Source organism: Athene cunicularia (genome assembly GCF_003259725.1).
Source record: "Athene cunicularia isolate RWA chromosome Z unlocalized genomic scaffold, athCun1 chrZ_part3, whole genome shotgun sequence".
Classification (NCBI taxonomy): Eukaryota; Metazoa; Chordata; class Aves; order Strigiformes; family Strigidae; genus Athene; species Athene cunicularia.
In genome coordinates, this window is record NW_020799144.1 from 10774021 (window position 1) to 10801972 (window position 27952).

Below are 27952 nucleotides of genomic sequence, written 5' to 3' on the forward strand. Positions count from 1 at the left end.
CCGAGATGCAGCAGATGTTGTTGTGCCTTCCTGCTGCTGCTTCCTTCTGCTTGGGATTTGGATCTTGTTTCTCATCACGTGCTAGTCACCAAGGCACTGTGCCTTGGTTCATCAAAGTGAAACTAAAGTTTAATTGCAGTGGGCTTATTTTTCCTGAATGTTATTAGCTCATCGATATGTAAGTGACCTTTCCACTAATATTCCCTTTCCCACTTGTAACATTGACCCTGCAAGACTTCTTCATGCTTACCCACTCTCCATCCAAGATTGCCTAGTCGCTGGCCTTGTCTTTCCCTTCAGCTGCTCAAAATATTTCAGATTATTCTGTTATAAAAAAGTAGTTTTAAATTTTTTTTTTTTTTTTTTTTCTTTCCCAACCTGTGTGTTGATCTACTTTGAAACAAAAGCCACTTCATAAATGCAACTTTTTCCATGGGGAATAGGAATAATTCTAGCTCTTTTCACCTCTAATCATAAATGGTGCTTCATCAGAATCTGCCCTGACTTCAGACACCTTGTGTGGTTTCCATTGCCCAACTGTCCATGTCTTGCCCTGGTCACAGCAACTCTGAGTATCTCTTCTGACTTGTTCTGCGAAGGCACAGTTCCTGTGTCATACTCACCAGACCGGAACAAATAGCTTGGATGTCCCAAGTTTATAAAGTAGCAGTAGTTGTCTCTTGTTGGCAATTAATTGCTCCCCTTACATTTAACCCATGGTGATCTCTACTGCTGAAGACATTCATAACATCTACTGCAGGTTATATTGAATTTTCTAGCTGGTCTTAGGTAGTTAGCATTTTCCAAATTCTTGAATCAAATGAATTTGCAAAACTGACAGTAATCTTTAAATACATTTTTGGGGGGAAGAATAACAAAGAGACCAAGCAGAAAGGATGAAAAACATTGAAGCTCAGATTTTAAAATTAACTCAGTATTTGTTTCATAAGGAGCAGATGTGAAAGTCTACTGCATATGGGGCAGGAGTATGTCACTGAGTCTGTACAGCCATAGTTAAGTGTTTTGCAGCTGGTTAATATTCACCATTAAAAACTGAACATTTATCAGTTCAAAAGGGCTAGTTAGTGGTCAGGGAAAACATTTGAAAGTGGTTGTGTTGGTCCAAAATTTTGGAGCCACAGTCTAGCTAAACACAGTAGTATCTACTAGATATTTTTTTGTCACGTGATCCAGAGTGAGCATACAGGTTGAGATTTTCAAAAGTGCTGTGGCACATGAAAATATGACTGTGACGCTAACAACTCTCTTCACAAAATTGTCAACAATACTGAGAACTAAACCCTGAATTTGTAGTGCTAAACACAATGCTGATGCAACTTAAGCTAAAAAAGTAGTATGTATCTCTGTAGTAGATGGAAACATTTTCTTTCATGAACAGTCAGAGAAAGACACACAGCATTAGTACACTTGGGAGAGTATTTCCCTGTGCCGTGGATTGTTCACTGAGAAAGAGGATGGCAAGACTTTAGAGTTCTCTCTTTGAATCTTGTTCCCTGAACCTAGAGGAGAAGCTTGGAGCATGAGAACTAATTATATTCCTTCTGTAGCAAGAATTGTGTGTTTGACTGGGAGCTTTATATTTTTTTTTTAGTGAAGAAATACCAATGACAAGACTCCAAAGTCTTGCCACTACATTCCTCAATGACGTGTAGAAGGCCGTATTCTAGTGTCTTAGAGAAACATGTAGGTGACTAATTCAGATAAGAAACATTATTCAAGCTTATTGGCAGCATTGGCATTTCTGGTGGAAAATCTGAGACTTTAAAATATTTCCAAAATATATAATTTAGGGGGGAGTTATGCCAGATTTACACTTTGAGCAATCCTAATGAAGAGTGGAGTGTTCTTGATGGGGTTCACGGTAGCTTGGTGAAGATTGCTGGTTTATATGGTTCCTAGTCTACAATGACATTTAATCCAAAAATCATTTTACATATGGTTTTAACCAATGAAGACCTAATAGTTTAAGAACTATGTACTTTGGAAATCTGTATGGACTCTTATTACTGAAATTGTTTGTTTTAATGACCAGATTGCCAGATAAATGTCTATTATAAGTAAACATGATATGACATAAGACGTTCCTTGACATAATTGTTTTCATTTGATCTTGCAACAGTGATTTGGCACAGCTGCCATCTGATCCTGACAAAATTAAAACCTAACCATGAGTCTGGGCATTGTTCAAATAGCCTTATGGTCACATGGAATTACAAACCAGCTTGTAGATCTGGTTCTTTTGCCACGTTGTTAACAGATGTTTTAATTTAAAAATGTGAGAATTTAGACATCTCTGCAGCATCCCTAAAAATGATAATTCATATCCTGCTCTGTATGCATTTCTCTGAGAGACAGCTGGGGACTTGACTTTTGAGCTCTTCACGAGAATAGATTGGTAAGGCTACACTGTAGTTTCCATGTCCTTCATTATTCCAGTGCAAGTGATGAAAGCTTCTAGTAACAAAAGGACATTTGGTAAACAAAGGCCGGCTGACTTTTGTATGAAGACCAGATCTGCTTTTTTGTCCTAGTTATACACAATGTGGTAGCCAGCTTGCTATTTACAAAGAGCCTTGGGCTGGAGAACCAGAGACAGTCATGTACTTTCTCAAGATGATGTTTTAAAGCAGAGAGCAGCAGAAAGAAGATTTTTTTTGGCTGAGACAGTGGCCTTTCCTCTCAGGTTTTCCTGTCTTACCTGATCACCACTGCTGTATGGTACCAGGGATTTCTTCTGTCCTGTGCACAGACAAGGAAGGGGTCATGCTTCACAAGTTCACCCACTGTGAAAAAGAAGCTGGTTGTTTTAGCCAGATGAGTGTTATTTTGTCATGTGCTAACTACCACAGACTCTGATTAAAGACAAGCAGCCATGTATTTGTTCCTCTACTTGATTGAATTTTGACAATTAGCCATAACATTTGTGCAGGTTGGCAGCAACTTCTTCTGGTTTGATTTATTCCCTACCACTTCCCTAATCATAATCAGCTCTCCTTTTTAGTGGAAAATTCCCCTTTCATCTCAATTTTCATGCTTGCCTAGAAAAATGCACTCTTTTTCAACCAGATGTAATAGGAAAGAGAAATATTCTCCTATTTCTAGTCCCTTCAATTTTCTCACAGTTAAGAAGGTGAAAAAACAGAGATCTACTTAACTTCTGCAGATTTTACTGGTGTTATGTTTAATTAATCCTAGCATTTCAGTCACCCGAGCCTTTAGACATGTAAAGGGCTCGAGGAAGGAAAGACTTTCATTTAATGTTTGTGTCATTTGTAATTATGCCATTTGATTTCCCTCATGGCCTCACAGTCTTCCTTTACTCTCTCTTCCAGGCTGCCTGTGGAAAGGAGCCCACCAAGAAGGAAACAAAAGAGCAAGAAACAATGGTCACAGAAAACTAAATCCTGAGAAAAAAAATTCAGTATTCTTTCTTCAGTGTTACAGCCAGAAAAGCAACATTATTGAATAACTATCTTGAATGCATCAATAGCTGTCAGTTTTCCCTCAGAAAGGGAGGAAAATACAGGGCAGATATCCTAGGAGGTATGACAATTTCAGGTAAGATGCTTTTTCCATTAGACTTAGCAGAAATAGTGTTAAGTGAGTTATCCTGAAGGAATAAATTGGTCGTAATATAATATCTGAAGAGAAGGAAGTGTTGCACATGAGAATGAAACTGGGAGAAAAGAAAGGCTTCCAAGTATAAACGCAATGGAGCATTATCATCACTAAATAGAGCACTGTTACCACAAAATCACAGAAATGGAGCTAAGTGGATTCAGGAGGATATATCTGCACCTTTGACATGAATGATGTTGGAATAATTTCATATCTGTTGAAGAGGGGACCCAAGATATGACTTAAAATCATTTGGGTCCTGTTGGAGTCTTGGTATTTTGGATATCAACAGTCGTTAGATTAATTCTCAGTACAGTTGAATCTAATTTATACACTTACTAATGTATATCCAGAAACACAGAGGAAAAGCCACGGACCAGTGTTTTATTTCTACTTTTGTGCATTTTATGTTAACATGCTCCTTCTTCCCTTCAGTAAATGTGTATTTTTCTCCAGTGTAGGATATTTCTCTCTCTCCCTAGTCCACACACTCTTCCTTGCCAGAGCACGTTGTTAAACTACTTCCATTAGTATTGTAAATCACAAGGACAGCTAAGATTAGTTAGCACTTTTGGAAGAGGGATAGCATCCCATTGGACATACTTTTATTGCCATTCTCTATGAGTATCATCTGGTAACATCGTACACATTTGGGTATTGTAAATATTGTAGACATGAATGTTGTATGAGAAGCATCATTCTTTACATTGAATGGAAAAGTCTTCTTTTCCCTCCAAAACAAGAATATTTTATTTTGAAATAGGGAGTACTAATGCCTTTTCTGAGATAAAAAGTGTCAATAAGGGTCTTATTTCTAAGAAGAAAGCTTTCCAGGAGAATAAAAAAACCCATCTGCTGGAATAGAAGTTTTTGGAAGCAAAGCTGATTTAGGCACCCCAAGCGAGTTTGTTCCGGGTGTGTGTGCAATAGAGAAATAACATCCTGGAAGGTGGAAATGGCAAAACTCTGTAGCAGTAACACAGCAGAATAGCACAGTACCTAATAATTATATTTATAATCTGTGATAAAGTGATAAAACATCTTCTTAAAGGTATCCTACTTTGAGTTATTATTTTTAAAATGACTAAGGTCTGGACTACAGTTTAAATCAACTAGTACTTGGCTAGAAGACCTCTGAGCAGATCCCACCCCTTCAGCAAATATACCTCTGTCTCTATAAACACAATTTATTGAACATTCTTCACATTGCTTAGTATGTGATAGACCATAACTAATGGTCTATCTATAGTCTTGGCTGTCCTAAAATTGAAGCTGGATAAGGTGTTCATTTCCTGCCCTGAGCTGCTTGAGCTGCAAGCTCTTTTTTTTTTTCTTTTTTTTTTTTTTTTTTTCTTTCATGCTTAATGCTGAATGCTACTTCATGTAAAGCTAGCAGGTGTTCTGACATGGTGGAATGAGGGAAGGTCTATGCCTTCCTCTAAAAAAGGTCTAAAGATCTGTTAGTGGATAGCTGAATTGCTTCAGATACCTGAAGGAATGAGAATATATAGGTGAGGGGAATGCTGGGGCTTGAAGTACAGTAGCCTTCCAGGTTTCCCAGTTCCTGCTCCAGGGTGAGACTAGCAGGTGTTGACAATAAATTACAGCATCATTACAGTGTTGACAATAAATTACAGCTGCTGTCTGCTGGCTAAAGAAGTACCCTAGCAGCAGTTTGCACCAGGAGCCACACCAGAGTGGATCATATCATTGTCACCCTATCTGCTCGGGGTACTCTCTGATCCTAGTGCACGGATAATGGGGGAAATAAATGACCTAGAATTTGCACCTGGGGAATTTGGGGGACTTTTTGTTTTCCTTTTGGTGCCATTTTGTCTCCTTTGTGCTTCAGAATGATGAAAAGAGAATGCATCAATTGTTGAGTAATTGATGAGGAGTTTGCAATGAAAGACCAGTCAGGGTCTTGTGTTTAAATGTATGAATACAGTGCTGGAAGAGAACTCCAGACACCATCGCAGAAAAACTCCTGAAATAAAGTAAGATCACACATAACTTGATGAAGAGTTTTTTTTGCTGCTCCTAAAAGCTTCATGTGAAGATGCCTCAATATTTCTAATGGGGCTGTGGAATTGCTTAAAAGCATATCCATCTGTTGAAAACTCAATCAATTTTCTTTAATGAGGTCTCTAGTTGTCTCTATGCCAGTTTCCCCATCAACAGAAAAGTATGCTAGAACCAGAATTATTTTTACACTGTACTAATCTATCTTCAAAGTACTTGAGATTTCATGCTTTAAAAAAAAAAAATCATAATCTGTTTAAATACCGTATTAGGAGGAATGGCAATAGAAATTGTTCAGTCATTTCCAAGGATGAAATGCTGTAATGCATCTCTAGAATAGGATTTAGAGGAATAAAAGGAAAGTCCAAACACGACTCCTGCTAAACTTTGAAGCTTGCTATTTTATGTCTTCACCAGTTTAATACTGTCTAAGCAGATTCCACTTAGCCTTGTCCAACTCCTGGGCCTCAGGCAGATTGCCAGTGCTGCGAGACCAAACAATGTGCTACCTGGCTCAGGCACATGGTGTTGACACACAAATTTTTCAGAGGTCCTGCACCTGTGTTAGGGGTGAAACAATTCCAGGAGTGAATGTGGGTTAAATAGTGATGGGACCTTGCTGCTTTCACTGAGGAGGTTGGAAGATGTACAATGAATGTGTAACGGGCTGAGAGCAGACAGAGCTTGGTGCTCACCACAGCTACTGGGTGGCATTAGGCTACCTAGGCTAATTTTTCCTCACATGTTCACTAATGTTGCTTTCCAACATTGATTTATTTTTTTTTTTTTCAAAAGTATTGGTTGATTTCAGGTATAGCTATAAACAATGGCAGTTATGCTTTAAATATACGAAATGTTACACAGTGTTGAAAGCATTCTGGAATATAGTCTCTCAGGTCACACAAACCGAGTATTCAAAACTAGCACATGCCACAAATATGAAACTACTCTGTGAGTAAACCAGAGTTTATTGTCCTGGCTGTGGCAGGGCTTATGTGAAAGGCATTGTCTAAATGTAAGGAAGCAATCGGGAAGGTTTGGGACTGGGGTTTGGGACATAACATCCCCTGAGTGCTGAAGACAGCCCAATGTGGCTCTTCTGTGGTTTGGAGAATGAAGCAGTGAGCTCTGGTTGGAGAAGTCTATCTGTACTGATCACTTTTGCTGAGCAATGTTGTTGGCATGCTAATTGACTGCTTTGAGTGTTTACCCAAAGGAGACACAGGTTCTTCATTGCCCTCAGCCTTGGGTGCTCACCTCCTCCCTGGGGACAGCTCCCACCCTTTGGCCATGCAGGGAGGCGCCCTGCAGCGCTCACCCTGAACCTGGATAAGCCAAGGGAAATGATGAAATCCTTCGGATGACTGAAGCAGCACATGCCACTTGTTTTTTTCTGCTTGCTCTCACATCTTCTCCTCATGTTGATTTTCACTGGGTATCTTGTTTTTCTCTCTCTCTCTGCCCTTTCTCACTATGTGTTTTTGACTGTTCATCTTGAATCAATGGGGTGGTTTTGAAATGAGTTTGTCACTCCCTAATTGAGCACAAACTTTCTGCCTGGGGAAGAGTTGTAGGGGAAAATGCTGAAGTTAGGGTGTTCTTGAGCATAATCAAACAAATATCTAAGTCAACGTTTCCAAGACATGGACCATAGTAGACATAGGCACTGCATGGTCTATCGCTGATGATGGTACTAAAACAGGTCTTAAACGGCTCATTTTCCTACTACTCCATCTGGAGTCTGAACCCTGAGACTGATAAAGGGCAGGTGGTTGTTTTGGGACTGTTAGGACACAATCTGCTGGCTCAGCAAGGAGTTTATAAATTACTCCCCAATAGCAAATTATTCAGTAATGAAAGTGAAGAGGAGCAATCTTCCATTCCTGCTTGCAGGTCATGGCACTGGAGCATTTGTCTGTGTGTTATATTTTCCTTTATTATAGCAAGGAGTGATGATGTCTCTGTGTATGCATAATTCAGAGCCCCTCACCAAGGCATACTAAATAAATATAGTAAACTTGTCATAGGGAGCACTTCTGTGGTTTGTGACCTGTTTTTCCTTTAAAGCATATTTTCCGAATGTGAGATGAGTGGTCTGAATGAGTTTAGGGAATAGCCTATATTGTTAATATTCTCGTGAGCACATATTGAATCATTCCATCAGGTTTCCAAATCAGCAAGATCTTCAACTCAAATGTGAAAAAGGGAAAAGCGTTGTGTCTTCCTCTCCGTGGTTGTAGTGTGTTGTGCTAGGAAGAGGCTGCATGTGTGGCAATCTTGAAATATAACAGATAAAAACAGGAGTGGAAAATAGATGATAAATGAGAAGAAACAGTGAAGGAAGCTTAACCAGTTGAGTCCTCCTCCCTTTTTAATTAGTCTCTGCTCTCAAGAGAGGAGGCACTCTTCCTCAGCAGAGCTGGACAGAGTAGCTCAGTTGTGGCTGGATTAATATCTCCATGTTTAGGTTCCCCCAAGGTTTTAGGGTTCACCAGCTGAGTTGTCCTTTTCTTTGCAGTGGAGGAAGGGGAAGAAATTTAGACTTAAGACCAGAGCCTCCAGAGCCAAAGAGCACAGAAGAACTGTGTCTTAAGTTTTGTACAGGGATTCTTGCAGCATATTCAACACCATGCTACATAACCTGGATAACAAAGCTTCTACAGTTTACATAAGGCATAATTTGGTGTAGCTACATAGTACCTTGTATCAACAAAATGCAAAGTGTTGTGGTTTGATGGCCATTTTCTCTGTCTTCTGTAAATAAACTGTGACCAGGTGCTGCCAAGTCATTATGAGTTGGTTAACTGTCATTCTGTACATGGAGTTTCAAAAGTACTTCTTTATGGATGGATTTAAAATGAAGAACAGGCTGATGTCTTATAGACCACTGTTAGCCGCTTTAAATATATAAAGATCTGCACACAAGAGAAGAGAGTTGTTTAGAAGTTTGCTTTCAAACTTGGTGTTACTGGACATAGTAAGGAGGAAGAGTCTTGTCTGTGTCAGTGGGGAAGGAAAGCGTTCAAATGGCTGCAAAAGCAAAGGTGAAAATCTGGACAGGAGGTATATGAAGAAGTTGGTGGCATGGTCAGACCAACCGATCAGGCTATGACCTGAAGCAGCCTGATATAAAAGGATTTGTTTTTCCTTGTGAGAAGAGGAGGAAACAATTCTTATTACTTCCAGAAGTCACCATGAATCCAGAGACAAAAATCTCTTCCATGCCTCTGGTCTCTGAAGGAGCAGGGTATCATCAAACTACTGATTGATGTCAAAACTTGTTCCTTGGTAGACTGCAGGGAAGCAATACGGGGAAGAATACATTAACTGTGGCATGCTCATAAACTCTCGAATGAGGAGCCCAGTTCAAGCCCTCTAGCCTCAGGCACATTGCTAGTGATAATGATAATTTTAAGGGCCATCTTTTGTATCAGGATTTTATGTCTGCAATAAATAACAAACATTTCAAATGTCAAGGGTTGTTTATCATTAGGAAGGGATTTTTTTTCTCCCTCCTGAAGTTTTACCAGTCTGTGAGAATCAATCATGAGAATTTGGAGTTAACATTTGTTCCAAAGAGGCTAAGATCAGTGCGTTCCTTTGGCTTCCTTTATTAGCTGAAAAGGGTGGGGGAAGGAAAATAAGCATGTAGCTTAATAGGAAATCAAAACTAGTTTATGAATGTGTGTCTGGTCTGACTTTCATGACTGTGATACACATGTAAAATATGCTGGTGGTGCTACATAGTCAAAAAAGCAGCTTGCCAACACTGTTAAATTATTCTTTATTTCCTTCTAATTCCACTGGGTGTAACATTTATGTCCAAATACATCTATCATTTTGTTGGACTTTTAGTTAGCCCTACTACAGCCCTGAAAGGTTATTTAAGTTTTTGCATGTGGGAATGACCAGCTGTGAAGACTTTAGAATTGAAAAGGGTACTTTTATATTTTGACCTGACTTGACTTTGCTTTAAAACAACAAGTCTTTTGTGTTTTAAAACAAGTCTTTTTTTTCAGAATAAATGAAACCATATATAATTTTACCCTTTTAAAACCTTGTCTTCCTTTAGGGAAAAATACAGTATTTTAATCACTGAGTTTCCCAACAGTAAATGCTGTTGTGGTACAAGTGATGTGATAGGCTCCTCTGAATAGCTTATGTATGATGTAAATAGATGATGCGGAGAATGTCAAGGAGCGTGGTGCAGTGTGTTTGGATGATATGTGCTCACATCATATTCAAAAACACATCAGTGGCATGCCATAGAGCTTAATTAGGCCGACACACACTGGTGAATTGATCTACAACTGAACTGGTCTACATAAATGTGGGAATTGACTGAAATGACGTCGCAGCTGGATATGCTTACGGTTGTGCTGGAGATACAAGCCGACTACTTCCCACTCACTTAGCTGAGCTGGAGGGAAAACATCTTTTCTCGCGGTACAGCTTCCAAAGAGCCCTTTCAAGTAACGGAAATGATGTGATGCGTTGAGACACTCTCGTAGAAAGTTTTGCATTTGACAGAGGAGCCCATTAAGTAATTATCTCCTCTACTGACATAACAGGAGCTGGCAGGAGTAGTTGTGTCACTGGAAATGTTTATACCCAGATTCTTGAGAAAATACTGGCGTTTCACTCCCACACCAGTGGGAATTACGTGCGTTAGTAACATATTCCTTTCGGAAGGTCTTTCTTATTTAGATTAACGAAGCGTTTGACCAATCTTTCTACAGCTACTGGTTCTTGAGCAGTAGGAAGCAATGGATGAGCTGCAGTGCCAAGGGCTGTTTTATTTCTGAGGTCTCTGAAGCTTGAATGAAGACTCAGCCTGACTGATGTTTCATCAGAGGAGCTTGGACTTCAACTGTCAAATAGCCAAACAGAAGGATGCACTGTAAAGTGAGAGATTACTTACTAAGGACTACCTGTGATCTATTAGCCAATGAACAGGTCATTAAATTTAGGCAAAAGTAGCCTGGAGATACATTATATCTTGTGTCAGATATTGATTGACTTAAAAAAAAAAAAAAAGGTGTGCTTTTGGGCATATGGGCCCTTCATGTTTGAAACAAAGCCAACAAACTAAAAGCTGACTATAGCTTACTTTTTTTTGTGTGTGATATTTGTCATTTTAGACCTGAAGAAGATCATCCCTGTTGAAAAGCATGTGTTTTTTTCCAACTGTCAGCAGGTCTGGCAGAATGACTATATTTCCCCATGCATTTTGCCTTGCTTATGACCTCAGGGCATAATGGAGAAAGGTATTATTTATAAAATATAAGAACTGTAGTCAAGTAAACAATTCAGACCACATGTTCAAAACCTTTTTTTCAATGTGTAGATGTATCTTCCATAACCAGTATGCTGATTGCATTGCATTACATGAGCTAAAGGAAAACTACTTTTCTAGCTAGCCAAATGCCATCAAATAACATGTGGAACATATATGGAGCTCATAATGTATGTTGAAAGCACTCTTCAGCTGTTCCTGGAATGACTAACAGTGTTCAAGCAAAACAAGAGAAAAGGCAGGAAAAGAACAGGCTGGAAAATCATTCTTAACTAGGAATGTTTTGACTAGATAATGTAAAGTCACCACATGAGTATGAGAAGAAGATTTAGATCATACTTTTTCAGCTTCTGATGTTTTTTTACCAAGGTTAGCATTTTAACCTATTGGGAAGATGTTGCTTTCCTTTTCTTTTTGTTTTCTCTTCTCCAGAGGGTAGTTACGGCATGAAAGGAAGAAGAGGGGAGGAATCACTAGATCATGGTAAGCCTTTCTAGCATCAGATGGTGGGCTTTCCCACTGATGTCAACTGAATAGAACTGGAGACACTGTGCTTCTGTAATCCTTACTGGTCTACTGGGGAGACACTGGGAAGGATCAAAAGGGTGGCTTTAACTGCCAGCAGTAATCAGAGATCCAGGCATGTTTTGGGGGGTTCAGCAGTGGGAAAACATCAGCCATAATACAGGAAGTGACAGTAATCCTCTCTGTATTTCCAACTGTCCATTGCCAAATAGTATGTTTGATGCAGTGCTTTGCTTCTAGGTGCTGTACAGAATGACTTCAGGTTTGCTTTATCTGTGAATAATGTGTTGTCTTCACAGGCAGTGTGAATTGCTTCAGCTGGTGAACGAACTGAAAGAATAAAAGCATTAGAGCACTAACAGTAATTATTTCCTCTACTACACTGCAACCTCACCTCTTAGTGACAGCTTATTTCCACTGCTCTCTGGCTGCGGTTAACGAGGTAGAAAGGGCATTCATAGAACTATAACAGTGTTCCAAGAACATGAAATCTTCGAGTCATCTTGGACTCCACTTTTTCTTTCCTCCTTCCCTCGCTATGTCTGCCCATTTGCTTATCAGTCTCTCCAGAACATCAGACCTTTACGGTGATCCCATCTCTTACTCATGCTTTACTCATTTCCCAACATGGCTAGTACTGCTTTTCAATTTAGTCTTCCTAAAGCCCTGCTTTGAATCTGGGGTCATTTAGAGTGCAGATGTGGATGAAAATTAATATAACATTAATCCATAGCAAGTACATGCAAGGATATAAAATATTCTGCATATTCAAAGAACAACACATCATGTTTCAGGTTTTACTGAATTAATAATTATTAGTTGCATTGTTAAGCAGTAAATTTGGATTTGCATATAGCAAATAGATTGCCACATTTTGTTCCAAGATTGCAAATTTGTGCCGTTTTTGCAAATTTTACCTTGGTATACCTTTAGTGAAACAATACCAATACAGTTGTGGTAGCACACAGCTCAGTCCAGGCCATGCGTGAGAAGGGGAGGACTTGCAGTTGAACTCCTACCCTTGCCTGTAATTCTGCCAATCCACAAGACGGCTCAAGCACATCTCTAAGAGTTGCAATCACAAACTTAAAATGCTGCAGAGAGTGTACATGTTGTGCCAAACACAAGATGTAGGGTCCATGCCTGTTCCTTCTGCTTGTGCAACACTTAGGAGAACACTTGGTGTTTTTCAAGTTGCATAATCTTGATCCAAGGTATGCTGTTTTATTGGACAATGCTCTTCTGTAATCCTGCATTCTCCTTGCTTTTTCATCAGTAGAGAAAAACAGATGGGACCCCACCTCTGATCTGCACTTAAAATCACAGCCTACGCCACCCTCACCTTCCATGCAATGTGTGCAACAAGTATGGATGGGGAAGCTTACCAGATGTTAGAGATGTTTAGATAAAAGGATGAACTCCCAACGTGGAAGCACTTTTCTGTAGTAGAAGACACAAATATAGCCTAAGTCATATTTAATCACTATTGCGTTCACTCCCTGTGCATCTTGCAGGACCTCTAAATAGTATAAGGTGTAAAGATTTGCTGTAGTTGTAAGCTCCAGAGTTTCAGCCAGAAATTCCTGCTGCTGTCTCCTCAGCCACCTCTGATAGCTGTTACCTACTCTGCCAATTTATGTCAAATCCTACAATTGTCTATTTGCCATCTTAGGCTACTTTAGGACCTAGATAATTTGGTAGTAAGTGTTTCACTTCTCTACTCAGTCTAGAATCAGAGCAAAGACTGAATGTAAAAAAAAATATTTTCCCTGACACCTCTTCTGACAGAGCTCTATTGGAGCTTACTACTGCTCTTTGAAACTGACACAGTTCAGGCTGAGAGTTTGAGTGACTTGTGGTAACACTTTACCAGGTCTGTGTGCCCAAAGTTACACTCCTTCTCAAATCATTCATAACTTGGTCAAATGTCAAGGCATTCTCGGTTTCTCATGTCTCTTTTGCATGAGAAAAAGAAATCAAAGAAAGCAAAATGGCTTTAAGATTCTAATATGGGAAAACAGTATTTTCTTCGTACCTTAGTAAGAGAGAGGAGGTATTAATTTGTTTAAATTCAAAACTCATCTTGAGGCAAACACCTGCCTAAAGCAGTCATTTCCAAACAACTAAATTTTGTCAGTTTAAAGATATTGGTTTCAGGTACTTTTACTAGAGGCAAGTGCTGAGCGGCCCCACCACAGATGACACTTATCTCTGCCTACAATCATTTCTAACACTTGCATACAACCAAATGCTGCGGAACATACATACTGCCAGCAGCTGCTGATAAAGGTGTTACTTACTTTGTTGCTAAAGTGACACCACTGGGCAACCATGCAGCTAGCACAGCACCAATAGCCAGTAAATGGCATACAAAGTGGAAATGAAAAAGATCCCAAATGAAGAAATATCTGTCAACGACCTGCATTTAGGACAAAATGAAGAACTGCTGCATAAGAAGCAATTTTAAAGTTTGAACAACAAATGACACGTTAACAGGAAAAGGCCTGTTTGTCTGAACTTCTTCAATAATAAAATGCTGTGAACAGGAAAGGCTTTTTTGCAATACAATGCCTTCATGTCATTAGTTCTCAGATTCTCATTACTAAAAATTTCCGGGGGTTGTTTCACTGGTATTCCTAGTCACAGCTAAACACAACAGATTAAGAACTAATTAGAAAACTACAACAGGTTTGGATGAATTGGATATGTGTGAATATTATACAAACACCATTACTTATAATAAAAGTCCTATAAATATTAAAAACTAGTGCATAATTGCTTAATATAAAAAGTTATCAAATCATTCTTCATATGATTTGAACCTGTATACACCCAACAGTCAAAATGCAAGACTCTTTAGGAACTTCCTTCATCTAGGAATAGCACCTTTGAAATCCAAAAATTAGTTGCTTTGACACTGCGTTTGAAGCAGTATGCACATTTAAAGTTACAGAAATAGATTTTGCTTCTCCTGGGATCTCCTGCACAGTTTAAGGCTTCTGCCCACTATGGTCATCATCATACTGCTCTGTACTCCTCTGAACCTGCCTGCTTTACAGTCAAGGGTATTTATTTGGCCTAAATTGGAGAAATGTGTTTTTTCCAGCTCCCCATTAGAAAAGAGTTTTGGACAAGTTCTTCTGATGGTGATTTAGATATGCAGGCATATATGAGAGAACACAAAGGTAGTAAGTAATAATAATTTTCTTTCTAAATAAAGGGTAATCTGAATCTATGAAATAGTTTTTCAAACAAGAATGACAACAGTTACACACCTTTTCAGTGTGTTTTATTGCCAGCTCAGTTCATTCAGATCACACACCTTTTCAGAACAAAAAATTCTGCTGACAGATGACAACTTTTTTGCCAAGAAAGGTTGGACCAGATGATACTTGAGGTCCCTTCCAACCTGGTAATCTATGATTAGTGCAGTCAACATAATGTCATTGAGTTGTGAAAACACACCTGTCAGGTGCTATTGAAGTAAGTTACTAGATTACTGAAAGTTTGAAAAATTATTGAATAAATGCTAATGGTAAGCATTACTAAAGGTAGTTGTGGTGGGTTTGTGTGTGTGGAGGGGTTTTTGGTAGCAGGGGAGGGGACTACAGCAGTGCTCCCTGTGAGAAGCTTCTCCAAGCTCCTCCGGCTCTGAGTCAGACCTGCCTCTGGCCAAAGCTGAGCCAATTAGCGATGATGGCTGCACCTCTGCAATTTAAGAAGGGGAACTGAAGAAAGAGTTGGAGTTATGAAGGGGACTTGTGAGGATAACTTACAAGAAAGACACATACACAACCACTGAAGCCAGTGGAAGGAGGAGGAAGGGGGCAGCTGTGCTGGAGCAGAGATCCCCTGTACCCCGTGGTGAGAGGGCAGGGCCCCCCCTGCCCCCACGGAGGGCACCGGTGGAGCAGATGCCGCCCTGCAGCCCCTGGAGGAGCCCACAGCGGAGCAGGCGGCTGCGCCCGAAGGAGGCCGGGACTCTGAGGGGAGAAGCAGCCCCCGCTCTTGTAGTTCTGTGCTGGGAGAGCCGCACATGCAGGAGTGACCCACGGCACAGCAGCTCAGGAATGATTCCTTTCGGAGAAAATTTGTAGACTTCTGGGGGATAGAACTCATTCTGGAGCAGGAGAAGAGTGTGAGGACTCCTCCTCCTGAGGAGGAAGGAGTGGTGGGACTGACCACACCCCCCATCCCCTGCCCCCTGTGCTGCTGGTGGGGAGCAAAGCTGAGCCCACAAAAGGAGGGGTGGGAGAGGCATTTTTAAGTTATGGTAAACCTTCTCACTGTCCCACTCTGTCAAGTGTTGTTTGCTTGACGTAAACTGATGTTCTTTTTCTTCCCCTAACAAGTCTGTCTTCTGTCCATGACCATAATGGGTGAGCCAATCACACCCTCCCCTCCCCATCTTTATCTTGATTCCTGAGCCTTTTATTTTCTCCTTCCCAGTTTTGAGGCAGAAGGGGTGGGTAAGAGGCTGTGTGGTGCTCAGGTGCCCTCTGGGCTCAAATCATGACAGTAATCTAATCTTATATTAATAGTGAGTGTAATATAATTTAGTTGTTTTCTTCACCTATAGAATACTGGGACATGCGAGTTCCTCATCTGCAGAATCCTACAAAGCTAACTGTTCACTTAGATGATTTAGCAACCTTGTATTACACACAACAGCAGCAGAGCCTTTAGAATCCTTTTCTCACAATACTTTGGTCACAACCCTGGGGAATGATTTACCTGAAACCTAGACCTCTAAAAATGAATACACGTAGTGTTTTATAGAGAGCAGTCCAGGTTGTCAAATCCCACATCTGTGCCTTCTCAGCAGCTAGTCAGATATCACTACAATTACAGTCCCTACTTTTATTCATACCTTACCTCCACAATAAAAATACTGATAGATTATTTGAGGAATTGAAAGTTTAGAAAATAAAAGCTGAATGTAACTTAGGCCAGGGGTCATATTTTTTGTACGTGAGTACAGCTATCACAAAGTGACAGGAATTGTTCAGGCAGTAATACTTTCATAAACATATGCTAGAGTAACAAAGCTCTTTATTCTTTTAAGAGTGCTCTTATTGCTATTCCTAGATTCATAATTTTTAATTTTTATTAGAGGTCTCTCAAAAAAGGCTTTTCAACTTTTCAACTGCATGGTTTAAGAAAAGCTCCCCTGAAACAGACACCTTTACAAGAGCTGCATCAGGAGGTTCAGTACGGACTGGATATTAATAAGTACATGTCAACTGAAGTTAAGTTACATTATGATCCCCAATACTGTACATGATGGTCTGTTTGCAGGAGCAGGGGGTGCCCACTACAGACAGGCTATAAAACGTGCGAGAGGAAACTTGGTGGCTCCTTCCCATCTCTTCCTGCCAGAAGTTCTTCCACACTCTGCTGTTTGGGAGTAGGGTGTAGGGGACACTCTCCAATCGCTACTGTAAAAACAGAATGTTGAATGCCATCATGACACAGCACACAGCCACGCAGGGGCTCTTCCGTTCACCTGTGAGGAGGGAAAAAACCCAAATCAAACAAAAATTCAGGCACGACTAAACAGATCTAGGCTGCTCCTAGCCTAACAAGGTAATTATCCCATTGCACATGCAAATTAATGTTCAACATTTCTAGCTGGAGAAATGCTATTACAACTACTGTGTACTGAGGATGAACATGCATGAGAGTGGGAAACAAAGATGTAGGATAGGACATATTGCTACATATAGACAGTTGGAGCTGTTTGTGTTAAGTACAGGTGAATGCAGGACTTCTGTCTTACAATAAATCATATTTTCTGAGATGCAGTTTCCAGGAAAACACTAAAAAAAAAAAAAAATAAAAAAAAATTGCTGCTATCTCTTAGTGCCAAAGAGAGGCAGAAGGCAGGCGTTGGAAAACTGATCAAGACACCAAATCTTTTACTGGCTCTGTTCTCAGTTTTGGCTAAGGGCTACTGCTGCTCTAAAGCTGTTTGGTGTCAGCTGAGAGGAGGTATACCTCAATGTGTCTGGCCATGACAGCTGCTATATGCAGCATGCATCTTTTATGCGTGGTATCATATAGGAGCCAGCTAACTGACCGAGGAACTCACAGCGGCCCAGACATGGACAGATGCCTGTTTTTTTTTTTCTTTGCTAGGGAGACACAGTATTTTTAGCATGTGGAGAGGGTCTGGGTCCACAGATTTTCAGGTTAGTGATAAAAATGATCCACAGATTACAGAAGTTGCACAGATATGTCTCCTTCTGACTCTTCCAAATTACTGTCACAGTTTTCCAGGGCAGACCATGGATGAAAGTTAAGCTTACTCTATTAACACTCATATTTGGTGGCAAAGTCAATTGAGAAAGATCTATTCTCAGTCATTTGGTCCAGAACAAAATGTTACAGAGGTCTCTTGTTCACCAAATAAACTACAGAAAAAAAAAAAAAAAAAAATCTCAGGTAGGGAACTGTCAAACTATCAGGGGAATATCAGTAATACTAATCAGACTGCTACCTATTTACATGGGCACTTCATCCAATTAATTAGACAGCTGTTTTTACTCTTCTACTTAAGCATTACTCTTCACAAATCCACTGACTTTTCTCTGGAGAGCAGAGTGTCCCCTGGATGGTACGTCCAGCCTACAAAACTGTCAGGAAGTGTTAAGAGAGCAATGACTCTTTAAAGGGAGAAGATTCCTGGTTTTACGCATTCAGAAACATAAAGTCAGAGCTGGAGCTGTTTGCTTTAAACAGAGTTCAATTTCCTTTTCCTGTGCAAGGTCCTCTGTCTTACTACAAACCATCTTTTCTGAGACACAGTTTTGAGGGAAACATTAAAGAAAAAGACTGCCAAGGCTCCCAAGTCTAGCATATAGGTGCAATCCTCAGAACAAAATAATCTCTTTTACCAGCAGAACCTTTAAATACAGGAGGGACAAACTTTGCAATGAAAATGAAAAATAAAATACTTACAGTGACACCTCCCATAAGCAGGAGTGCCTGCCATGGTGACATTACTAGATGTTGTCATGATCTGGCATATATTTAATTAAACTTCAAATAAGTGAATGAATTAATGTCTGCAGTGTCACATCTGTTTAAAATAAATTTTTGAGGAAGTCCACCTCCTACAGTTAGAGTATTAGAATTTTCATATGGGTTATACTTTCCTGCTCTTAATTTTCTTAAAAGAGAAATCACCATGTGGCAGGCTTAAACATAATTTTGCACAATTTTGTAAATATGTAACCACTTGATGTTTATTAAAATCTTATGGTAATGTGAAAAGGTTGTTTAAACATACCGGGCATGTTAAATGTAAAGGAAACCAGTATGCATTTTCATTTTTTAAAGCCTACATTTTCTACATGCCTTTGTGATTAACACAAATAAAATGATCGGAATCATCTTCAAAGCCTATTTCCCATACTGAGGATATGGTACTGTTACGTAAGGAAAAATACATAAGGAATGCTAAAATGCTACCTTCTCATCTGTCAGGCTAAAGCAAAGTCAAAGTGGACCACTACAGATGTAAGCTGGAAAGACATTAGTGTTTTACATGAAAAAGAGAAAAGTAAGTAGTTTAGTATGGGGCACAAGAGTGCATGCATTACCTTGGATGCAGCAAATGAAAACATGTTAATGGCAAAGCAAGACTATATTCCAGATGAACCGCAGTTCTTAACTCTATCAAGTTGACACGGACCTCATAAAACCTCTTGTGTACTCTTCTAAATAGTTTTTTGAAGTGTTTGCTGTGCATAGCTAACAGAAAAAAATATGCTTGTGTTTATTAACTAAAAAGAAGACTGTAAGGTAAGGTAGGGTGTTCTCTTCAACCTTCAACACACCTTAACACAGCTGAGTTTCTTCATCGTTTTTTCCCCGGTATAGCTCAAAATTAATTTCTGACAGCTGCCACCTTGACAGTATCCTTCAATTACAATGCTAAAATGGGTTCTGCCATGTCTGTTATCTAAATAGGACAATATCTGCAATCATTTTAACAACAGGTCTTCACAAAAAAACTGGTTTTTGCGTCAATGCTGACACACTGAAAAATGTATGTCATGTCCCTTTCAAAGCCTCAGAATGCAGAAAAGGGAACCATACATTTTTCCTTTAGGTTCAATGACAAGTAGGAAGATCTAGAATTACAAGTTCAATGTTTCTACTTTGCATTAACAATGCAGTTTGAAGAAGACTGTTTTGATGATGGATTTGTAATTATTAAAAAATCCTGGATATACCTTAATGCTAACACTGAACTCCTGTTGCACATTCCCACTTCCTTCTCAAAATAAATACACACTAAGGATTAAAATAAATATAATTATCAGTGTTATGGGAAAATGTCTAAAATCAGATAGAGCTGATCAGTCTGCATATAGATGCCACTGGACACTAACAGCTTTGTGTAATTCAAAATTGCACAGAAACTAACTAAAGAGAGGACAGCAAAAAGACATTTGTGATTAAACAGAACCTTACTGCATTAAGAATTCCTTTTTTTTTTTATTACTATAAGGTAAATATCTGGCTTTTGTCAGTAGTCCATCTGAATTTCAAACAGACAGCAGTTTATAAGGAATCACTGATTTCTTTGTATGTTAATAAGAAGTATGCCCTTAGTTATTTCACGTGGTAAAAAGTGCAAAATATTTTTGCAAATATGACACCACATATATGAACTGGCATTAGAAAATCCATGCTTCTATGATGCTAAGAAAGATAGTTATACCCTGCCCCACCTGCCCCAGTATTTCATGGAGGCAAAACCTGCATTTTTAAAGACAGTGTGTGAGTATGAGTTTCATTGCTACATGGAAACATTATCCTAATTAATAATGCATACTCTAGAAATAAAGCACTGGTTTAAAAGATTTAAAAGAAAAAAATATTACCAATCCTGGCACATTTCCAGAATACTCCCAATAGTCTGTAAAGATAAAATAAATTCATTAGTCTCTTGGTTTAATAAAATAATTTAAGTCAAAGAATTTTTTCTTCTATGCTAAAACAATCCAAATCAACAGTAGTTTGTCGACTTAACACTCTTCTTGATATCAGAAAACACCTGGTACCTGCACAGAGGGGTACAGACAGGCTATGAACTAAACACATGGCAAAGCTCTTTCCAAGTCTAGCAAGACTTTTTACATGCAAAACAAGAAAAAAGATGCATTTATTCAGTCTGTGTTCCAAATCTAAAGATTTAATCAGAATTCTACATTAAAGTACCCCAGATAGAAAATTCTGTAATGAAAATAACAGAACTAGAAAAGTACTGGAGCAAGAAATACCAACAACTCTCCACATCATTGTATATGAGAAACCTTGTATGTTAAGATTTTGAAGCAAGTTTTCCTACAGGTATGAGACATAATAAACCTGAGTACTTTAAATTCTTTGTAGTCTCTTTTGTATTTCCCTTAGCAATAGTAGATAAAAATGCCTTTTCCAGAAAACCATACTCATAAGTGTAATCTGATACAGAGTACTTGCATTGAAATAAACAAGAAAACAACTCTTCAGGTTTGTTTTTACTCTTTTACCAAGGTTTACCTTGCTCATATCTCTCTTAATGATGCTTGCCCAGGACATTTACTCTCACATGTGAAATAACAAAGGAGAAAAACAGGATTCAACTATTCAGAGCACATCCAAAGGCTAAAACTAAAATAACTTCACACTGACTGCTCAAGAGGAGCAAGAGCAGGAACTGCTTTAGAATCTGAGGAGGAAGATGGGAATACTACTAAAGCACCCTGAACTAAAAGCCAGTCAAATTTCAGCCTTTCAAATGATGGTGAAAACTGCATTGAAAGCTTCTTTACAGAAAGGTTTCCTTCATAGTATGACTGGTTGCAATGCAGTAAAAACATCTGTATTCAACTATATTGACTATTTATAGATCTATGGACTAAAAAAAAATAAAAATCCACGATTATTTTTCCCCCTTCTTCCAATATGTTTATCAGCAGTGATGCCAGCCTACACTATTTGTGAGGTTATACCTGCTGTGATGGCAATTCTCCAAGTGCTTTCCCACAGTGCTCGAACCCCTACCCACAATGGTTTGATTATCTGTCTTTCCCCTTTCTTGGGCTCTGATAATTGCCTCATTTTTTCCTGCTTACATGCAGACAGGTAGTTTTGGGCCACTTGCCCCTGCATACTTCAACAACCAGCACACCCTGCACTTTTAAAAAAGAATTTTTGCATTACATATTTTATGGCCTCTTATGTTCTTAGTTTAATTCAGCATCTCTCCCTCTTTCCACTTAGCAGCCTCCCCTTTATTTTTGAAACAAAGGTCTGGTGTCAGGCAGGTGAGAACCAAATGTTCCAAGAGCAGCAAGTGACTGAGGTTTTCAAAGTCAAAGCAAAATGCTTTTTGATCGACGTACCCCTTGCTGACCAATTTATTGTGAACGGCATTGCAGCATTTTCATTTTTTAGAAAAGAGGCTTTTTTGTTTGTGGTTTAGATAGTTTTACCTCAAGCCAAAAGTATTTCTATATAGTCAAAGCTCATTTTTTTCTGCTTTTATATAGCTCCACAAGCAGAAGTAATAATCCCTGCATGTCAACCACCACATTTTTCCAGGCTAGGAGGTCGTAAAGTAACCTGAAGACATCTATTCAATTTTTGAAGATGCATGCAGGTACAGAGGCATTCATGTGTAAATCTTATAGAGCAAAATACACAGCCCCATAGTACTGTGCGAATGGCACTTCAGACTTTCAAAGCTGCTGTTACCTTCTGTAAAATTTAGATTTACAGATCGCATGCTGCAAAACCAACACAAAAACTTCAGCAGCACAGCATCTCATGTTGCCATCTCTCACAAACTTGCCCGGGAACAAAAAGAAATAAAACATTACTGTCCTTTTTATATGCATATTTGAAGAATATTAAATGGGGAAAAAATATTAACTCCTTCAGAACGTCTATAAATCTGTTGAATTTGCCTCACAATCTCAGCAAGGTTATTTCTTTGCCTTCTCAAGAGTTTTTTTAAGTGCGTGTAACAATGTAAAGTTATAACTTAAGTACTGCATGTTGTTCCTAGCCCTAGAAAACCCCCTTTTTGGTGAAAATATGAATTTTCCCTTCTGATGTGGGAAGTACAAAACAGTTACAATATGGGTTTCATCAATTACCTTTACTGCAGTTAACAGAGTCACCACTGACAAGCCTTCCAACAGATAACAGTACCTATTTAAGAGGCTTGTGCTGCTATTGGAACACACATTTGTTTGTAAACACAGTTTGCTGCTGAGCAAAAGCAAATTGAAATCTGGAACTTCTAAACAGATGTAATCACAGCCTCTCAATGAACTGGGGAACTTGCACTGGAAGAAAAGCCTGTGCAGGATGTCTGCTATCCTGAATTTTTCCATTACTGTTCACCTCAGGTCCACAACATGTACCACTTCAAGTCAAAACCTGTTCGATTATTACAGAAATGATGCTGCCTTGAATGAATCTGCTCCAAAATAATTCCTCCTGAAGCAACTACTGAAAGTAATTGCACTGTTCCTTATTCTCCCCTTCATCTTCACTGTTGTTTTAATGCAGGTGAAACATGTCAGTCTGGCTTGCAATACCCGCTGTTTTCTGGCAGCCACAAGTCAAATGTGCATGAACTGCTACAAATTTCTGGCTTTTAGTGTTAATGTTAAAAACACTGATCATGAAATTGGTGTTGGTTATCTGGAGAACAAAAAAAATCCAAGGAAATGAAATCGAATAAGATGAGGAAGGGTTGACGGGGCTTTAGACTTTGGCTGCTAGACAGGGAATGCTGCAAGATGCAGCTGCCATGTGTTTACCAGGACAACACTGCTGCCACTGCAGGAGGGAGTGTGGGAGATAGTCCGATGCAATGCTTATGGCAAGGCAAAGAAATCTCTGCCACATATAAGCTAACATATCTTTCTGGTTAGCAGGGAGGAGAGAATTATGTTGTGGTACGCATTCTCCTCTAGTTAGCATGAAACAGTAAATCTCCACTTGTTTTCCCAACCTTAAATTCTATTGCTCAGGACAAAGCACATGGAAACACTCAGGATGCGTCAGGGAAAATGAAGGTTTAAAATTCTGTTTGAGTTGGTAGGAAAAGGCATATTTTGGCAGAAGTCAATAGATAAAATACAGTGCTATGAGGATGGGTGACATCACTTTGCAACACAGTCTCTCAACCAACAGAAACATGCTTCTTTACTTGCTATCAACAGATTTTAAACTTCACTAAAGTTACCACTCAGAAATGTAGTGAATAACTATCAACATTTCTCCTCTCTGTCACTTTAATATTTTATTGCTACATTTTTATGCTATTAATTTGGAGCAGGAATAATGAGGTAAGATCATCTCTGCGGTAAAATGAAGTATCACTAGAATTTATTTTATCCAGTATGTCTAGACATTTCCATTTGAGCATGGAATATGTTAGTGAAGAGGGACAGGGGTTTAACAGCACATGAGCTCCATGTAAACATCTACCATTCAGGAAACAAATTTCATTGCTTTCAGGCCAAGGTTTTATTCTCCAGTACAAAGCAGTCTACATACGTATATATAAAACAAAAATAAAATATTATGTTCAACATCTATATAAATACAAATGTACTGATCAAACACCCAACTCCTCCACTGTGTCAGCACCCTTTGAAAACATTTTATGAAGAGAGTTCTATTGTACTCCAGACAGATTTGCCTCAAGAATAAACAAAGCAGCTCCAGATTAAAGGAAATACTTCTTGCCAAGAACAGCACTAAAATTTTAATCAGTAAAATAAATATTCTTACTTCTTACTGTGTATACCTCATTGACTATTGTGTTATCTTCCACTAGCAGTCAAATTCCCCTCGCCAAGTCCTTCATGAAGTCATCCGTTCTTTCCATCTTTCTTTTTATCAAAAAAAATCTCTCATGTCAGTGGTAACCTCATGGCCTCATATGAAAGGACACAAGTATTTTCATGTTACAACTCCAAATTTTAAAAAAGTTAGCACACTCTGGATATCTTACACTCCTAGAAGAAAACCTGTGTGGTAAAACAGCAATTCCAAAGGTTAATTACAACACAGGTTCTCAAAAGAGAAACACTCAAGGTTCTTGGTGACAAGAGTCTACTTAAATTTGACACTTTTTCTGAAAATCTAATGCAGAAGTGACAGAAGATACTTAGGGAAAAAACATTTTCTTTTAACAGCAAATGATCTAATGGAAAAAGTGGACAAGTCAAACAGTCAGCGCCCAAAAGCCTGTCTGTTTTTTCCACCTAAAACATTACCAGCCAGAGCTACCTCCTACTTCTATAAATATTATTTCCTTTGTATTAACCTTGGGTGACAGCATTACTGAAATACTATAGACAGCCTCAGTGGTTTCTAGGTCAAAATTGCCCAATTGTTACTTTAAAATCACAGTATTTAAATCAAGTTTCTGCATACTGCTGATTGCACCCAACATCCAGTCACATTCTTTGTAGCACAAAGAAAACTGGTAAGCCAAAAAGGTGAATGGGTATTAACAGCGTGAGGCACAGATTTGGCTCTGTGGCTGTCCCCATTTCCCTTCACTCCAAGAATTGTGCTGCTGAGCAGGGTAGAGAAGAACTGTTTTGCAGCCATATTGGCCCCACAACATTAAGTGCATTCCAGGAGAACAGGGAATACAAAGGAGAAAAACATTGGTCACCTAGACACACGGTGCTTTAGGAATAAAAGTGGCCAAAGGACAAATAAAATAGGTTTTGTAGAAGCTTTCAAGAACTCTTCTACAAATTCTTTCATCTTAGAGAATACAAAAAACCGACTTAAAGAGACGATACGTAAGGGTAGTGTTGCTTATTTGGAAAACAAATTATTTTTAGTTACAAATTTTTGCTAAAGCTGTACTTGTACCACCAAAATGACTATCCTGAAAATGAACAAAAGGCCAGCTTCTGCTGTTAATGTTTTCTTACCCACCCTAAGAATCAAAATAAATCATTACAGCAATTGCCACATAATAGGAAAATGTTTTCTTTCTGTCACCCATTTCTGTATTTTTCAATAAATATTTAACAAGAAAGTTGACATTCTAAAAAATAACTAATAAAACAATATTAGCCGGCTTTGTTAGTTAATAAATTCTTACTACAAAATTGCAACTTAAGTGCTTGCAAATATCTTATTGCATTCTACTGTAAGGTACAAAATGAAGATTTTTTTCAAAGGAGTGAGAAATTTTTCAAAATAGGATTTGTATCATCACATACCCATTAGAAGATAATAAAATGTTCCAGTTAAAACCAAGCAGCTTGTGTATTTTTAAAGTGATCAGACTACATACCCAGTTTTATTTTTGTCCAGTAATCTGGGAGCCAAGGATCTGATATAGGCACAGGTACATATGAGCAACAAGATCACAGTCAGTAGACTCTGAAAGTTGAAGATGGCAGACTACAGAAGAAAATTAGAAAAGAAAAATTACATCCTTGCAGTATAAAACTCCTCTTACTGTATAAGCTGGAGAAAATAGAGGTGATCCCCTAGACAATTCCCATTAAAAACAAAAATGAAATCTACAATGCCAGTGAGCCAGAAATTCTTTTTTACAGCCCACTGCACACAATGCAAGAACAGTTTTTCCTTCTCAATCCATCCCAAGAAGGGTAAAAAGACAGCAGGGAAAATGGTAACCTTATAGTTTTGCTCCCAGGCACCTGTTCCAAAGCCAGTTTGTGGAAACCCATTAGCAGCAGGTTAAGAGTTACAGAAAACAGATGTTCCCTCTCAGCTAAGACTATGTGTAACTGCGGTTTACAGTGGTGGTGGTGGTGAAGGTGGAGGTGCAGAGCATTTGACAAGTAAACTAGTGGCAGCCAAGGCAGAGAATAACAAGAAATATGTAGACTTTATGAAGACTAAGCCCAAAATTCAACAGATTTGTAGAAATACATACAATTAATCCCACCTGAACTACAAAAAGATAACAGATTTATTTTATTTTCAAATCACATTTTGATTTTAAATTTTAAACATCTTTACTATAAACACCTTTTTAAAAGCGATAATTACATGGAAAATGCTGGATAAACAGAGGACTTGTCTTAGGATGGAGAAATAAAGTTCCATTGTTTGATACTAATTTGCCTACTAGCACTACAAAGACACAATTCTTGAGAAACTGCTACAATATCTGGCTATTTGCTAAAGTTTAAAATATTAATAAAATGCAGTAAGTGCATCTCTCAAACATATTTTTAAACTGAAGTCTGAGCCTTGTGTGGCCAACATTAACTTATAAACAACTGTCACTACTTACGTGAAGCAGTCTTTTCCAGAAATACAAACATTATGGGGGGAGAGAAGGTACTCATGAAGGACTGCGGTAATTTCATAGCCAAGTACCAAATCTGAAGAAAGATGGCTCATGCTGATTTCCAGCAAGTGCCACATCACCATTCCAATAAATAATGCAATGGGGTTTTTTTTCCCCCCAATAGGTTCACTGGAACATTTTGTAGAAATATTTGCCTATCAGTCCTTGTGATTTATAGCTTCTAATAATTAGTTCCAAATCTGAGGCTCAGATTCTTCTTACAGTGTGAAAATAATCCAGCTACACGAATCTGCAGTTTTATTATTTTGGGTTTTAATTTAAAATGTCTCAACTGACATTTTGGTCAACTTAACAGCACCAGGTAGTATACTAAACAATTGCTGACTTCAAATAGCCTTATTTTCTCTTTGCTTACCTACCCTAATTTGCAAATTCTATTTAGTCTGAACTCCAAACAAATGGAAGAGCAAATACAATGAATTCCCTCTTCATTCTAGAGTTCTCACAAATGTGTGTCCAAGTATCTCATATTTTTTCCAGAAGGCTGGGTAGTAGTATTTAATTAAGTGTAAACATTTATCACTTATGAAGAGATATTACATTGTAGTTTCCTTCTTCAAGCAGAACCTGGTGCGATTTAAGAGCACATCAGAGCTCCATTTCCACAGCCCGAGGCACATTTCTGTCGATCTAAGTGCACTTCCTATGTCACAAAATTCTAATGTTTTGAAGCTCTGATAATCAAATTTCTCTAAATAGTTAAGGAGAATTATAAAAGAGAATCACCGTATTTCAGTTCAGTATTGCACTACAGCAAATTAAGAGAGAAAAAAAGGGGTGGTCTCTTGGAGGCAAAATCACTGAACATCTGCGACCCCTTTGAGATCTAATTGTTGTAACAAAAAGAAAAAATACAATCTTAGCTTACGTAGAAGTGTTAATGAATCACATGAATCAATACTGGAACCTACATACAACTGCCAGACTGAATACATGCATTAGATTGGGCTGGATACACAGACTAATTTAAATGGCTAATTAACGGGGTCTAACAGGCCATGCATGGGTGAGGAGGTACCCATTAAAAAGGAACAGGATAGAGGCTCAAGGTAGAAATGTCTCTGTGATCAGTGAGAACA

The 27952-nt window shown here is 38.6% G+C and overlaps 1 protein-coding gene across 1 annotated transcript; it reads right to left on the reverse strand.

Annotated features, from left to right (window-relative positions):
• Window positions 1-16516: 16516 nt before the first annotated feature.
• TMEM167A (transmembrane protein 167A) lies at window positions 16517-26935 on the reverse strand. The gene is made up of 4 exons (XM_026866503.1): window positions 26882-26935; window positions 25821-25930; window positions 20377-20411; window positions 16517-16988 (listed from the first exon to the last, which is right to left on the reverse strand). Exons 1-4 carry the CDS (start codon window positions 26933-26935, stop codon window positions 16918-16920), a joined length of 270 nt encoding a protein of 89 aa, XP_026722304.1. The 3' UTR covers window positions 16517-16917.
• Window positions 26936-27952: the final 1017 nt, after the last annotated feature.